The sequence below is a fragment of the Sturnira hondurensis genome, unplaced genomic scaffold (assembly GCF_014824575.4).
Source record: "Sturnira hondurensis isolate 20B ecotype Veracruz unplaced genomic scaffold, ASM1482457v3 Scaffold0016747, whole genome shotgun sequence".
Classification (NCBI taxonomy): domain Eukaryota; kingdom Metazoa; phylum Chordata; class Mammalia; order Chiroptera; family Phyllostomidae; genus Sturnira; species Sturnira hondurensis.
The window spans coordinates 151,610-168,344 of NW_028089378.1; the positions used below are offsets into that span (position 1 = coordinate 151,610).

Here is a 16,735-nt window from a genome sequence, read left to right on the forward strand (position 1 = left end):
TGGGAACTTTTCAGAATTTTCTCATTTAACCTTCTTCCTAAACTAGACGTCTCCTTTTACAGAGCTAGGGAGGTTGAGAGATTGCTCCCACAGCTTGAAGTGACCAAGTTTGAGTGTTGGCCTTGGGCAGCCTCATTGCATTCAGGTAGCATCAACTTGGTCTTGTCCAGGTTTCCAGTGTGTGCTTCATCCTCTCCCAGGAGCAGCCTAGGTGGGCAGATGGGCCAGGCAGGTTCAGGGAAGCTGAGGCTAGGCCAGACCTTGTGCCTAGGAGCAGTGCTTGTGAGGGAGGGTCAGGGGTGACCCCCTGGGACCTGTGCTATTTTGTGCCTGTCAGCACCTTTTCCAGCTGCTCCCCAAGACCAGGGCCTCATCTTCCCTCCAGGGCCTCTCTGTATAGTGCAGAGACACTGGCCAACTCTGGAGACCCCTTGGGTGCTGCCCTCAGTAGCCCTGTTCTTTGTCCTGGTGGCAGTGCCCTGGCCCTGCATTTGAACCCATGCCGGCATTTGTGTTGCAGCCAGCAGAAGTCTCAGAGGTAGCAGGTGGGACCCAACCTGCAGCTGGAGCCCAGGAGCCTGGGGAGTCGGCCGCAAGTGGAGCAGCCTCTGTAAGACTCAGGGACCAGGGCTCTGTCTTTCTTCCCTGCTGTCTGCTTGTCAGCCTGCCTGTGTGTGCCTCCTAGCTCTGTTTTTGGCCTGTTCTCTTTGCTTGGTCCAGGTCGTAGTTACTGTGGAGACTGGAGGCAGGCTGGGCTGGCATCAGGCTCAGATACCCACTTCCCCTGCCAAACAACCCCAGCTCCCTGGGACTCCCTCCTGCTCAGTCTGACCTGTGTTCTTCCCCCAAACCCTGTCCAGAACTCTCTGCCTGCTGTTGTGGTGGAGACCTTCTCTGCAGCTGTGAATGGCACTGTGGAAGGAGGCAATGGGACTGTGCATTTGGACCTGCCCCCAGGGTTCATGTTCAAGGTGAGCCCAGGCTATGGACCCCACAGCCTGATTGCTACTGTCTGACAGTGTCCTGGGGGTGGGATCACCCCCTTTATAGATGAGAACACTGAGCCCTAAAGGCTGTGTAGTTGGCCCAAAGTTGTCCTGCTTGTACAGCCTTGCTACCCAACCGGAGGGGTGGTATCTGGTTTTGTGACATCCATGCACTCCTGGTCATGGTTGCACACCACATCAGAGCCACCACAAGGCCTGGTGTACTATACAGGGTTGCAGGTGGGACTAAGAGCCTGAGAGGGGAGGATGTCCAGCTCTCCCCAACCTCTGCAGGTACAGGCCCAGCATGACTACACAGCCACTGACACAGATGAACTGCAGCTCAAGGCTGGGGACGTGGTGCTGGTGATCCCCTTCCAGAACCCTGAAGATCAGGTGAGGCTGGTGTGGGGCTAGGCTGGCTGCAGGGCGGCTGGGTAGCAAGAGACTTCTCCCCTCCCCTCCTCTCCGGTCTTTTTCTCTCATCATTCAGTATTCCCCACCCTTTCTACTTTCATTCTATCCTTTCCCTCTGCCTTTTCGCTGGCTGATCTCCCATGCTGTCACATTCTCCCCTCTGTTGCTGTCTCCCTGACTATCTCTTCTCTCTTTCCTCACTTTCTTCCTTGAACTTGTCTGCTTCCTTCTTCCTATTTCTTTCTTTAATCAGGCTCTGTACACTTTCTCCCAGCTTTGTATGTATTTTTCCACTTTTCCTTTCCCTTCCCTGAGTTCTCCTTCCTCCCAGGACAGGGTCCCTGGCTGTCCCTCCGTGAATACTCCTGTCCTGCTTACTGCCACCTAAGGTGCTTGCTCCGTGTACTCACTTTGGTCTCCTGTGATCCTGCATGCCATCCTCTCCTGGCTGGCCCTGTACCTGTCCACATAGGACCCACAGGGACAGTGTGTGGTCTCTAGCAGTGTATGACCCCTGATTACCCCAGCTGTTTCTCACCCCAACTGTCTTTCAGAATCTTCTCCTCCTGCTATGGCTTCTGCTTGTTAGTTTTTTAGTCAGAGTGGGCTCCCTCATGGCTTGGACCTGGCCAGGTGAGGCAGAACTATCTCCTAGGTCAGGACGGGCTGCTTTGTGCATGTAGATGTGGCTCCTTAGCAGTAATCTTACTGTGTGGTGTCAGTGAGCCTTTGCAGGGTACCAGTGGTGGTGTGGGGTACCCACCTTGCTATCTAGGTGACATTAACAGTACGTAAAGGGCCTGGTTAGACTGACTTACTTAGTTATCAATATGTCCCTGTGGTTTAGTTGTCAGGGTGGCTGAAGGTAGGGGGAAGGCTGGGTATGGGATAAGGCAAACTTAAGTGGGGGTCCTGGGCTGGGCTTTAGGGTACCAGGTACTTACTGAAGCCACACTGGGCCGGGAGGTTTGTGCAACAAAGATTTCCTGGGCCTGCTGAATCAGCCAATTCTCCTAAACCTTGGGTCTCCACTGACCTTTATTGCGGGCTAGGCCTGGGTGGGGTAGGGTTTTCAGAAGCAGAATCCTGGCCCCTGGCCCATAGCTGGAGTCAGCTGGGGCAGATGAAACAGCAAAAACACAGGTGGGTAGCAGCTACAGCCCAGCTGAAGGGATAGTGATAGCCTCAGCCACAGGCCAGGTCAGTGGCTCCTGCAGGTCCAGTGTCAGGGTCAGGAGCCTGGGAAGTTGTTGTAGTCCCTGGGAAGGGCAGGGTTAGGGCAAAGGCCCCTTTGGAGGGCTTGGTGGGGTGTCTTCGGGTCTCTCTAGAAGCTTTTAATGCCCAACAGAACTTTCTGAAGTGGTCTGTATAAGTCTGGAAGGACAGCTGGTGTCTTCAGTGAAGTGTCCTCTGTGGGCATCTGACGGTGAGGAGCTCCTTGGCTGGGATTGAGGGGTTGTTCAGACACATTCAGACCAATACAGCCATCAGCCTGCCTTCTCAGAGTGAAGAGGACTTGCCAAATGATGAATTCATTGCACCTGCTGAAGGGCAGCTAGCTTCTGGGGCATTTAGGTTTGGATTGGGGAAGATTACCATGGAATGCTGCCTGAAGGAGGTGTTCTTTAAGGGGCAGTGTGACAGGTTAGAGGAGGGAACATCCTCCCAGCAGATCCCCAGTGAGACGCATACTCTGTAGGGTCGAAGTACTCTCCTTCCCCATCTCTGGGTGCTCTGCTTCCCCTTCAGGATGAAGGCTGGCTAATGGGCGTGAAGGAGAGTGACTGGAACCAGCACAAGGACTTGGAAAAATGCCGGGGTGTCTTCCCTGAGAACTTCACGGAGCGGGTTCTGTGAGGGCAGCAGCTGGTAGAGCTCTCTGGGTGTGTGAAGAACATCTTCCCCCCCCCAAAATGTGTGTGTTTATTTTTTTTTTAATTTTGGAAAGCCAAGAGGTGTTCTCCCAAAGATGAGGTTATTTTCTAAAGAGCCCGGTTTCCGCAAGTTTGGTTGAATCACCAGTGTTCCTGAAGCTGCTGTGTCCCCTAGTTGATTTCCTGGCTGCCCCTACCAGCGCTCTTTGGGTGGCTGCAACTGCTAATCCCCAGCTGAAGGGTGGGGCCTAGGAGACTCAGAGCCACTGTGCTTGCCTGAAGCTTTTGGCTGAGCCATTTGGGCAAGGGTCCTCCTTTCCTGGCAGCTGCTGCGGGTGGATCCAGGCTCACCAGGCACCTTGGGACCCAGACAGCCACCTGGCCTTGCCCCGACCTGCAGACTGTCTGTGTGCTGTTTGGAAATAAACCATAGTGTTCAAACAAAATGAAACAAAAACACTGACAAAAGCACTCAGAAAATGTGTGTTTATTTTTCTCCATCTATTCCTGTTTCCTGTGCATTGTAGCTGATTACCTGTGGCTCTCCTATGATGCAGCCCTCCCCTCGGGCCCTCACAGTTTTACTGGTGGTTGGATGGGAGGTGACAGGAACAGGTGTCAGCAAGGGAAGACCAGGAGCTTAAAGAACCAGCTGTGTGCCAAGAAGTTTGCAGGTGCCTCCCTGAGTGATGTGACTTAATATATGTGAGAGCTTGGGGTCAGGTGCCAGGAATCTTTGTCACTTAGGAAACAGGCCCAAGGAGTTTTAATGGCTTTCAGGAGAGTTGTGGGATGGGTCTGAACCTGAGCTGGTCCAGGCATGTGGGAAAGACCTGTGCCTAGTGTGCCAGGACCACCAAGCTTGACTGCTCAACTTCTCCATCCAGGTTATCTGGGGCTTAGCATCAAGGTCAGTGTGTGACCGGGAACACAACCCATGTGCATCTGTTCCTCCATGTTCTCAGAAGAATCGTCATCTGACCTCCCTGTCCCCACTGCCTCCATGTCCCAGAAACTGTTCCACCGCTGGTTACATTAATAACAGTATGTGCCCTTCTTTAGTAATTTGGAGACTTGTGGCAGTGGGTGCACCTGAGTATAAGTTCAGTCTCCTGAATACTCACTCACTCACTCACTCACTCATCATTTCCCATATAGGCATTGAGGTTACAGGAAATAAAATGTGTACCCCTGATGTGCTCACAGCTGGGAAAAGCAGACCAATTGAGACCACAGCAGGGGTTGTCATGGTAGTGTGCTTAAGGTTCTGGAGACAAAAAGCCACTGCTCTGACTTCACATGGGAGGAGGTATCTGCAGGGCCTTTAGAGTTCGTGAGGGTCCCCAGGAAATGACTGATGCAGGGAAGGCTCATTTTAGGAAGAGAGAAGCAAGTGGCAGAGTAGGTAAGTGGGGCCAAGAGGTTACAGTTAAGTTGGAGAGGCCTGTGGGGGTTCAAGCTTCTGCTGAGGAGCCTGGAGCTCACAAAGAGGTAGAGACTAAGGCCAGGGAAAAGACGAAGGCACCTGGTGGAGGAGGGAGGGAGAGATTTTTGTGGCACTGACTGCCGAGGAGCTGTGAAAGGCCTTATGTGAACTCCCACCTTCTGAAGTAGTGGTCCATGAGGCTGGACAGAATGGGGTGGACAGTTGGCCCAATCTTGGCTGGCTTGCTCTCGGATCCCCAGGGCTGCATGAGGGGACAGGGTGGCTCTCCTCAGGCAGAAGAGCAAATCATTAAGGAAAAGCCCTTTTCAGTGTAATTAAAAAGGACAATTAACAGTGAGCATGGGAGCTGCCTTTCTGGCAACCCCTGATTATAGATGAGGATCTGGACTGCTGGTGGAAGAAAGGGAGCTGAGATTTCCCCCTCCCAGTCAGCCCAGGTTAATGCCCAGGGGCAAAAATGAATGTTGAAACTTACTAAAGGAACGGCTTGGAGTCCCATTGTGGACAGAGGCTGTGTCCCCCAGTCTGCCAACCTCAAGTGTTTAGCTCATGTCCCCAAAGTGCCCTGCCCTGTGGGAACTACCTGGGGTGATCAGGAAGGAGGTGCAGCTCTTCCCCCGGGAGATGACAAGCTCATGATGGGCCAAAGTCATGCCTTACCTCTGGGACACAGAGATTGTCCCAGAGGTAAGGCAATGGGACTTTTTATTTTGGAAGCCTGTTCTTATTTCAATAGGTCCAGAGCAGGGGTGTCAAACTCATTTTCACCAGGGGCCATATTAGCCTTGCAGTTGCCTTCAAAGGGCTGAATGTAATTTCAACTCCTTAACAGTTAAGGAGTAGTTAAATTTATACAGTCCTAAAATTATTTTGGCCCTTTGAAAACAACCATGAGGCTGATATGGCCCTTGGTGAAAATGAGTTTGACACACCCTGGTCTACAGGACATGGAGTTTCTCTAGAGCAGAGTCATGGAATGGGGTGGGGAAGTACTGGAAATTTATCCTTTCACTATGAGCTGATAACCTCAAACCTGTGGCTTGTGGTAGGTATGCTCACCTAAGCTTTAGGTGGGTGTTCTAACTGCCCAACTTCCCTAAATGCCCATGGCACCACAGACTTAATGTTCCTCTAGCCTGGGCTCATCAAACATAGGGAAAACCCTAGATGCTGCTGGGTGCCCACCTAAGACTCATCCGTTCCCTCTCCCTAACTGAACTCGGGTTTCGTTCAGGTACCAGTGAATTCCACTAAAGTCACTCTGCTTTACCTGCAGCTCTGGGTGGCTATATGACACAATCCTAGCCAATGAGATGAGGGAGGGCATTGTTTCCTAAATAAAAAGTCAAAGCCTTAAGAGAAAGGCCCTTACCTCCTTCCCTGCCTGGAATGAGGGCTTCAGGTGCAACAGGCATCTGTGAACCTGAAGCTGTAGGTATGAGGACAAAGCCACTTACTAAGGATGGTAGAGTGGCAGGACATCATCACAGAGTCATGTTCATTCCAACCCAATTACTGTCTCCTGACATTTTGTGTGTGTGTGCAAAGTGTAAACCCATCACATCTGTGGGGAGCCTCTGTTACTTTAAGTGTTCCTAATGTGTGCCCCAGTGTCTGTCACCAAGTCCCCTGACTGGCCTCATTTCCTCTTAGTTCAGGCCTTGTCACCTTCTGCTGTGCAAATGTGATAGTATCCTGGTAGGTCTCACCACCTTCAGTCCATCCCTGGAGTGTACCATGGCTGCCAGGGTGGTTTTTCTGAAACTCATTTCTTACCCCCATTACTCCAGGGTTTAAATCCCCCAGTAGTTTCCATTTCCTGCCCAAATCCAAATCCCTTACCCAGACTTTGCAGGTTGTGACACCTGACCATCTCTGTACTTCATTTTCCTCCACTCGCGGTTTTGAATTTTATGTCCCAGTAACATTACTGAGCTACACATCCTCTTCCCTCTGTCCCTTTGCTATGCTGTGGCCAACTGTTCCCTCACTTGCTCATGTCCACTCCCTATTAGGACTTGAGTGGCCAGCCACAGGGGTTGGCTGCCTCTGAGCTCACCTTCATCTGTCCATTTGTCACAGAGCAGTATTTAGAGTATTGAGCTGTCTGCCCTTCCCTCCCCTGCCTGTAGGACCCAGGTCAGAATCCGGGTTCAGGGTGCTTGGAGAGCTTTCCACTGTGCTCTATCACATTCTGCTCCATCCTTTTCATGTGGCCACCACTGCTTATTGCAGAGGCCACAGGGCATTGTTTACTAGAAAATGAAATAAATGAGTCATAATACCATCACCCCACCCCAGTAACCTGTTTCATTTTTGCCTGTTTGGGGCTGTAGTTTTTAAAAACTCAAGGGCAGAATGGTATTTATCTTGGCTGCATTTTACCCTGTTAGATTTAACCCAGTAGTGGAGATTGTCAGCTCTCCATAGTCTCTGAGTCAACTGTGTCAGACTTGTGTCTCAGCCTGTGTCCTAAGAGGGCAAAGCCTGGTGCCCAGGTGACAGGCAGACAGGGGGACAGGAGAACAAATCCTGACTCTGCTCAGCATCTTCCTTCTATGGAACCTCCAACAGTCCATTTAGAGGCCTCAATCCCAGCTTCTATGTAGGTTTAAAAAAGAGGTGGTAACAGAATTGCTGAGTTCCACAAGGTCAACTCATGCCTAAGACTCACATAGTCTCTTTTAAAATACTGGTTTCCCAGAGTTTGACCTCCCTTCATTGTCCTGCCATCTACTAAACTTTCTCTATTTTATTGGCAAGACCATGAGATCCCAAGGTAGGGATTACATTTTAAGATATGTGTCTATAATTTTTTGAGCCAACAGCTCATTCAAGTGAACACTTCACACCTGTCAGATTGGCTAGCATCAATAAATCAACAAACGTGGTGAGGGTATGGAGAAAAGAGAGCCCTTTTGCATTGTTGGTGGGAATGCAGACTGGAGCAACTACTGTGGAAAGCAGTGTGAAGTTACCTCAAAAAATTAAAAAATGGACTTGTCTTATGACTCAGTAATCCTACTTCTGGGACTATATCTGAAGAAACCCAAAACACTAATTAGAAAGAACAAGTACCCCTTCATTCACTGCAGAGTTATTTACAATTGCCAAGATATGGAAGCAGCCCAAGTGGCCATCAGTACATAAGTGGATAAAACAACTGTAGTGGCCTGCCCAGGAGGGGAGCTAGCTGCCAAATCAATAAGATAAATGTAATGGCTAATGGCCTATCCAGGGTGGGGGCTGGCAGCTGAGTCAACAGGATCAGGGAGAGCAAGTAACTAAGTAGCTAGGAAGTAAGAACAAAGAAATTTGTATTAACTCCTAGCAGCAGTTCCCCTTTCTTGCTTTCACACCAGAAGTAATAGTCTGAGTGGCAGACTGCCCCTCACCCCTATATAAACAATTGTTCCCCACTGATCGGGGCCCAGAATTTGGAGACTGACTCCTCTGGGTCCCTGCGCATAAAATAAACTTCCACTCTGTACACCCAAAAGCAGCTGAGTTGTTTTCTGTAACATAGCTATGGGACATTTACACAATGGAATACTACTCAACCATAAAAAGAAAATTTTACCCTTTGCAATAGTATGGATGGACCTGGAGAGTATTATGCTAAGTGAAATCAGCCAGTCAGAAAAAAACAAATACCATATGATTTCACTTTTAAGTGGAATCTAATGAACAAACTGAACTAACAAGCCATATAGAAACAGACTCATAGATATCAGTGTGACAGCTATTGGTGGGGGGAGGTTAGGGGCTGAAGGGATTGAGCAAAAAGGAAAAAGGACTCATGGACATGGACAACAGTTTGGTGATTGCAGGGAGGAGAGGGATATAAGGAAGTTAAATGGTAGTGGAAATATAAACAATAATTTAAAAAAATATATGTAAAAAAAACCCAGACTGACAGTGACCAGAGGGGAGAGGGGAGGGAATTTCAGGGGAAGGGGGGAAGGGTTTGAAGGAACTAGTATAAAGGACATATGGACAATAACAAGGGGGGTGGGATGGAGATGGGAGGGAGGTGGGGAGGGCTGGGGGAGACTGGGATGGGGGTAAAGGGCAGAAAACTGTACTTGAACAACAATTAAAATTTTAAAAAGTATGTAAAAAAATAGTGTGGGGTGTGTGTGTCCTTATTCTCACGAAGACTGAAGCTGCTCAGCATATTCTAGAATCTCTCTGGGAAGTTTCTTCAGGCCAGTAGCAAATGCATGCACTGCCTGCTGACAGCTTATCACCTTCTCTTGGGGAAATTTGATCTTTATGTAATAGGAAGAAAAATTACATTTGAAAAGTTGCCTATGATTTGAAGTAGGGGAAACAAAAAAATTCTCTAACAGAGTTTAAAGGTCAATTGTTGGGGAAAAATACCTGACTGATTATATTTGATTCTGAAAGATGATCCCTCAGCTCCCATTATAGCGTGAATGGGAGAAGTCAAAGAGATGAATTGTTCTGTGATAAAGATGATAAAGTCATTTTGTTTCTGCCTGTGGGAAGATGAGAGGTAGATGTGAGGACCTCTGAAAAAGGAAGGGTAGAGAGAGAATGAGAAGAGTCTGGAGGGAGAGGGCCTGCAGAGATGGCATTAAGCCCAGCCTAAAGAATGACCAATGGGAGAAATATCCCTGCAGCAAACACCTACTGAGTTTGTAGGGCACTGAAGACTAATATTCAAGTTTCTAATTCTGTACTGGGCTGAAAATCTCACCTTTGATGTTAAATGTTTATTAGTGTTGCTTTGAGGAATTCAAGGAGAAGGGGCTGAATTTCATGTGGAAGCTGACACAGAGTGAAAGGAGAGGGTTTGCTAGGAACAAAAGGACAGAATAGTGCATTAGAAAAATGCTATCTCCCTAAGAACCCTCTGCCCAGCAAAGGTGGTAAGGATTGCAGGGCGGGAACCAAAAACTGCAAAATAAGTAGGAAGGAACAGAGTCATTTTACCCTGGAGCAAAGGAAAGGGTGAATCCTGAAGGTACAGGACACAGGGCAATGACGAGGCAGAAGTCTGGGTTATGTTCAGGCACCTGGAGGCAGGTGCTGGGTTGGTTAGATCTGAACTCTGGTAACAGCATTGCTTTGGACCTCTGTTACTCATCAAATAGTTGTGACAGCATGATCAATTCACAGTGTTATTGCATGAGTTAAGAAATTTTGCAAAATATTTTAAAAAGATTTTTAAAATTTATTTATTTATAGCAGGGAAGGGAAGGTGAGAGGGAGGGAAATATCAATGTATGGTTGCCCCTCGTGTGTCCCCTGCTGGGAACTGGCCTGCAGCCCAGGCATGTGCCCTGACTGGGAATCGAACCTCGATCCTCTGGTTCGCAGGCCCGTGCTCAATCCACTGAGCTTCACCAGCCAGGGCTGCAAAATACTTTTTAATAGGTAAAATCATACATACATATGTACATACAAACCATACAACTAGAAAAGCAATACATCTCATTTAATTAATGAGAAATAGGCAGTTATATGAGAATTGGATTGACAGAGCTGTATAGTCTCTCTTGGACAAGATTCATGATCATTGCCTTGAGCAGGAATCATATGCCTCTTCTTCAGCCCACATTAGCTAACATCAGTCTCTATAGAACTGCAGAACATCCCAAACCCAGTCAAAGACATGCACCCACAGAAGTGGACAATCCCTAAGGTCACAGTAGGTGAGGCCCAGAATCTCATCCTTGGTTTAGGTTCTGTCATTTCCCCCTAGTGTGATTTTCTGTTCCAGGATCCCACTACATTTACTTGTCATGTTTCTTGGTTTTGATGCCCCTAACAGTAGTACTGAAGGGTCAGGTATTTTGTACAATGTTCTTCACTTGGAGTTTGTTTGATAGTTTTCTCATACGCTGGGTGCATGTGTTTTAACATTGAAGACCACAGAGCTAAAGTGCTGTTTTATTCCAATGGATCAAGAGCACACACTCAATATGACTTTTGGCCATTGATATTGTCAGGTTTCTCCGCTGTAAAGTAACTCTTCTTTTCGGGGTCTTTGGAAGCAAGTCATGATGTTTAACCCACACTTAAGCAACGGACAGCTATGCCCCACCTGTGTTCATTTTTATCAGAATGGACTCATGGCATTTTAAGCTCTGGGTTATCATCCAACACTACTTTATTTTGTTAAATTGTTCCAGCTTTGGTCAGTGGGAGCTATTTCAGTTGACTCCTGTTTCCCTTTGACAACTCCATCATTGTGTGGTTATTTTCCTGACACTTTTTTAGTTTCTAGCACTACAAGATGCTGTAGGTCCATTTGAATATTTCCTGCTCCATTCTTAGAACCACCAATTTCTCCAAAAGCCCAGGGCACACATTGTTAAAGTTCTCTAGTACATACTGCTAAACTATTTGCTAGAGAATTTACACTGTTTATGATTCAGCACTGCATGTATCTATTTCTCATACCATATTGGTTTAAAACCTATCTAAAAATAATATTTTATTACTCCTAATTTGATTTAATTATTATTGACTTTATCTAAATTTTTTAAGGTGGGACACCTTACAAAAAAGTTATAAAAAACTGTAACTGAGCAACAATAAAATTTTAAAAACCCAGCAAAACAAAACAAATTTCATTGTGCTGAAAATTATGTGAGGTAGCCCTTTTAATGTGGCCACAATTGTCAATCCCCATTTGGACTTGATGCCTGATGGGGTTCCTGGTGTAGGGCCCCCTAAGGAGGACTCCAAAGTATGCTTCCTTGGAGTGAGGATAATTTTGAGCTCAAGGCAACTGAGAGCCTGGAAGCCCATGAGAAATTTTTACCTCTCCCTTAAAAGAATTGAAATTAGGAACTGGGCCCATGACAAGAGTTATCAGAAATAACATTTTATGACCTATGTATAGTGCAGGGCAAGCTTGTGATTACTAAACATCTGCTCTTCTTATCTTGTTAAGAATGACTTTTCTCCCCTCTGAAGCCCCAAGGTGCCTTGCCTCATTCTTGGCTCAGAGTGTCATATACAGGGTCTGGCACAAATAACACCCCCTTTTTATTACAAAATCATAAGCATGTAATTCTATAACATAATAATATCACACTCAAGCACACCATATGACATCTTAGGTGAAATGTTCAAATTAAAACTAAGTTACTATGCCCATATTATTATTACCTTATCCACACACTCAAGCAGGTGTAGTTTCTTCTGGACCCTGTATATGTGATACTCCTTTTCTGTTTCTGAACCTCACATACATCTGGTTATTTTTTCATGTTAATCTCTCTCATGTCTATTTGATCATTAGATCAAGTAGAGGGTACATGACATTTTATTCCTCTTTATTAATTGGTGCTGTGAGCAGGACACCTTCCCAGCTGCGTGCTGTTCACCCAGAGGTTGCTGCAGTAGGGCCTCTCACATTAGCTGGCAAAATAAGAATTCTAGCTTAAATAGACTCCTGGGTCTGTACCTGCAGAGTTCATCGGAAGCAAACTGACAAGAGTCTTCTTTTCTAAATTTGATTAGCAAGAGAAAATAGTCATGTAACTTGTTTTTTGGGCTTAATGACTCCTTTTTTTTAACCTCACCCAAGGACTGGGTACTGTAAATCAGGAAAAGAGCACACGTCCGTTTTTCAGGTCGTGTTCTCTAGTAAAGTTCTCCTTTAGTAAAGAACTCTAAAGGAGTACTCTCCTTTAGAGAGGACCTTCCTCTCTAAAAGCAATGAAAAAAAAAGGGAAAGAGAGAAACATCAATGTGAGAGAAAAACATGGATTGGTTGCCTCTCATAGGCACCAGGACATACATGCTCAAACCAGGTATCATCTCAGCCCAGACTAGGAAATGGACCTGCACACAATTATGTGCCCTGACTGGAAATCAAACCTGCAATCTTTCTGTTACAGAAAGAGCTCCAACCCATGCAACCACCCTGCCCAGGGCTGGGCTTAATGACTCTTGGTTATTCAGTCTCAGTACTCGTGGAGTTTTCTATTTTTCTCTGTCTCTGTCTAATGTCTCTCCTTTCTTTTCTTTTTAAATTTTTTAAACTTAATTTTCTATTTTTTAAATATATTTTATTGATTATAGTATTACAATTGTCCCATTTCCCCCCTTTATTCCCTTCCACCCTGCATACCCCCTCCCACTGGCATTCCCACTCTTTACTTCATGTACATGTGCCATACATATAAGTTCTTTGGCTTCTTCTACATTTCCTATACTATTCTTAACCTTCCCCTGTCTATTTTCTACCTACCACTTATGCTGCTTATTCTCTGTATCTTTTCCCCACCTCTCCTTCTCCCACTTCCCCACTGATAACCTTCCATGTGATCTCTATTTCTGTGGTTCTCTTCCTGATCTAGTTGTTTGCTTAGTTTGTTTTTGTTTTTTAGGTTCAGTTGTTAACAGCTGTGACTTTGTTGTCATTTTACTGTTCATATTTTTATCTCCCTTTTCTTAGATAAGTCCCTTTAACATGCCAGATAATAAGGGCTGGCTGTTGATGGTGAACTCCTCTAACTTGATCTTATCTGGGAAGCACTTTATCTGCCCATCCATTCTAAATGATAGCTTTGCTGGATAGAGTAATCTTGGATGTATGTCCTTGCCTTTTATGACTTGCAATACTTCTTTCCAGCCCCTTCTTGCCTGCAAGGTTTCTTTTGAGAAATCAGCTGATAGTCTAATGGGAACTTCTTTGTAGGTAACTCTCTCCTTTTCTCTTCCTGCTTTTAAAATTCTCACCTTATTTTTAATCATGGCTAATGTAATTATGATGTGTCCTGATGTGTTCCTCCTTGGGTCCAACTTCTTTGGGACTCTCTGAGCTTCCTGGGCTTCCTGGAAGTTTATTTTCTTTGCCAGATTGGGGGAGTTCTCCTTCATATTTTCAAATAAGTTTTCAATTTCTTGGTCTTCCTCTTCTCCTTCTGGCACCCCTGTGATTTGAATGTTGGAACATTTAAAGTTGTCCTGGAGGTTCCTAAGCCACTCCTCAGTTTTTTTAATTCTTGTTTTTCCATTCTGTTCTGATTGAATGTTTCTTTCTTCCTTCTGCTCCAAACCACTGATTTGAGTCCTGGTTTCCTTCCTGGCACTGTTGTTTCCTGGTAGATTTTTCTTTATTTCACATAATGCAACCTTCATTGCTGCCTGGGTCTTTTTTATGCTGTCGAAGTTCCCAGTGAGAGCATCTTGATAGCCAGTGTTTTGAACTGTGCATCTGATAGGTTGGCTATATCTTCATCGCTTAGTTGTATTTTTTCTGGAGCTTTGAACTGTTCTTTCATTTGGGCCATTTTTTTTGGTCTCGGTGCACCTGTTACCTAGTAAGGGGCACACTCTTAGGTGTTCACCAGGGCAGGGCACTCCATTTGGCTGCATTGTGACACTGTATGTGAGGGAGAGGTATGATAGGGAACAGTGCCACTTGCTCCACTCTCTGACAGTTTTCAGTCACTTCCCTGGCTACCCACAATCAAATTGGGCCCTTCTGGTGCTGATTTCTGGGTAGGTGGGTTTGTGTACATCTAGGACCCTGTGGGTCTCTCTAACAAACTCTTCTGTGAGGCTGGGAGTTTCTCCCACTGCTACCTTAACCCACACAGGTGCTTTCAGTCAAACACTTTGAAGCTTCATTTCCCCATGCTGGAACCCTGGGTTATGCAATCTATCTCACTCTCTAGTTGCTCCTCCAGTTTATCTGCACATGAATGTGGGACTTCCCAGTCCACAAGCCCCTGTCTCATCCCATCTGCCAGCTACTGCCTTGCCGTGAGTGCTTTCCACCCAGCTGCCCATCTACACCCCTCCTACCAGTCTGGATGAATGTGTCTACTTTAACTCCTTGGTTGTTGGACTTCCATACAGTTCAATTTTCTGTCAGTTCTGGTGGTTTTTTGTTTTTAAGTTTGTTGTTGTCCTTTTTTTGGTTGTCTGACAAGGCACAGTGTGTCTACCTATGCCTCCATCTTGGCTGGAAGTCAAAAGAAAAAATCTTAAAAGCAGCAAGGGTGAGAGAGTTACATGCAAAGGAGCTACAGTAAGGTTACAAGTTGACTTCTCAACAGAAACACCACAAGCCAGACGTGAATGGCAAGAAACATTCCAAGTAATGAAAAGCAAAGGCCTCCAACCAAGACTATGCTACCTAGTAAGGTTCATTTTAAAAATGGAAGGAGAAATAAGGAGTTTCTCAGACAAAAGAAGGCTAAAAGATTATACCTCCCTAAGCTAGCACTGCAAGGTATGCTAAAGGGGCTGCTCTAAGAAGGTAAAGAAAAAGAGTGAGAGAGAGAGAGGAATACAGTTACAAAAGAAGAAAAATGGCAATGAATAAGTACTTATCAATAATAACCTTAACTGTAAATGAATTAAATGCTCCAATTAAAAAAACATAGGGTAGCTTAGTGAAGAAGAAAACATGATCCACACATATGCTGCCTATAAGACCACCACCTCAGAACAAAAGACCTACAGAGATTGAAAGTGAATGTTTGGAAAAAAATGTTCCATGAAAATGGGCAGGAAAAAAACAGGGTAGCAATCCTTATATCAGACAGAAGATATTTCAAAACAAAGGCCATAAAGAGGGACAAAGAAAGACACTTCAAAATACTCAAGGGAATAATGTGTCAAGAAGACATAAGCATTATAAACATAAATGCAACCAACATAGGAGCATCCAAATGCCTAAGGAAAATCTTAGAGGACTTATAGAAGGGGATGGACAGCAACACATTTATACACCAGGGAATTTTAACAACCAACTGTCAAAAATGCATAGACCTTCCAAACAAATTATAAACAAGGACATTGTGGCACTGAACAACACATTAAATTAAATGTACTTTAATCATATAGAGAACTTTTCATCCCAAAGAATCAAAATACATATTCTTTTCAAATGCACATGGAACATTTTCAAAGATAGACCACATGATAGAAAAGAAAACAAGCTTCAACAAATTCAAAACAATTGAAATCATATTAAGCATTTTCTCAGACTACAAGGGGTTGAAAGTAGAAACCAAGCTCAAGAAAAACACTAAAAAACCTTCAAACTTATGGAGACTGAACAGCATGCTTTAAACGATGAATGGATTAACAATGACATCAAGGAAGAAATATAAATGTTTCTAGAAACAAATGACAATGAACACACAACAGTCCAAAATGTGTGGGACACTGTATAGGCAGTCTTAAGAGGGAAGTTCATATGATACAGGCTTACCTAAAAAAGATAGAAAAATTTCAAATAAACAACTCAATCCTACATCTATAAGAACTGAAGAAACAACAATGAAGCCCAGAGTCAGCAGAAGAAAAGAAGTAATCAGGATCAGAACAGAATTAAATGACATAGAGGTTAAAAGAATAATTAAAATAATCAGTAAATGTAGGAGCTGACTTTTTAACAAGCTCCTTTTCAAAAGAAAAAGAAAAAAACTACTAAGCCTTTAACCAGACTGATCCATAAAAAAACAGAGAGGACTAAAATAAATAAAATCAGAAATGAAAGAGGAGAGGATAAATCTGATGCCACAGAAATAATGACAAACAACTATATGCCAAGAAATTTGAAAACCTAGGTGAATTGGACAAATTTCTAGAAAAATATAATCTTCCAAAACTTAATCAAGAAGAAGCTGAAAGCCTGAACAGACTGATAACAGCTGATGAAATTGAAGCAATAGCAAAAAAAAACAACAACAACAAAAAAAAAAACAACCATCACACAAAGCCCTGTACTGGACGAGTTCACTGTAGAAATTTACAAAGCATTTAAGGAAGAGGTAACCTCTATCTTTCATAGACTATTCCGAAAAATCCAAGAAGTTGGAAGACTCCCAAACTCTTTTTATCAAGCAGCATCATCCTAGCCCCCAAACCAGATAAAGACATAACAAAGAATAAAACTACAGGCCAACATCACTGATGAACAGAGATGCTAAAATCCTCATAAGAATATTGGCACCCTGGCTGGTGTAGCTCAGTGGATTGAGCACAGGCCTGTGAACCAGGCGATCACA

At 44.9% G+C, this 16,735-nt stretch overlaps 1 protein-coding gene across 23 annotated transcripts in view; it reads left to right on the forward strand.

Moving 5' to 3' along the window:
* Positions 1-3,743, forward strand: part of BIN1 (bridging integrator 1) — a 54,509-nt gene extending 50,766 nt beyond the window's left edge. For 20 of the 23 annotated variants that reach the window (XM_037066950.1, XM_037066953.1, XM_037066955.1 and 17 more), the window contains 4 exons: positions 521-610; positions 861-971; positions 1,281-1,382; positions 3,153-3,743. In XM_037066950.1, the coding sequence (XP_036922845.1) occupies positions 521-610; positions 861-971; positions 1,281-1,382; positions 3,153-3,260 (411 nt within the window). In that variant the 3' untranslated portion in view covers positions 3,261-3,743. The remainder of the gene's footprint in view (positions 1-520; positions 611-860; positions 972-1,280; positions 1,383-3,152) is intronic. The other 3 variants (XM_037066969.1, XM_037066972.1, XM_037066974.1) reach the window with 1 other exon arrangement.
* Positions 3,744-16,735: the final 12,992 nt, after the last annotated feature.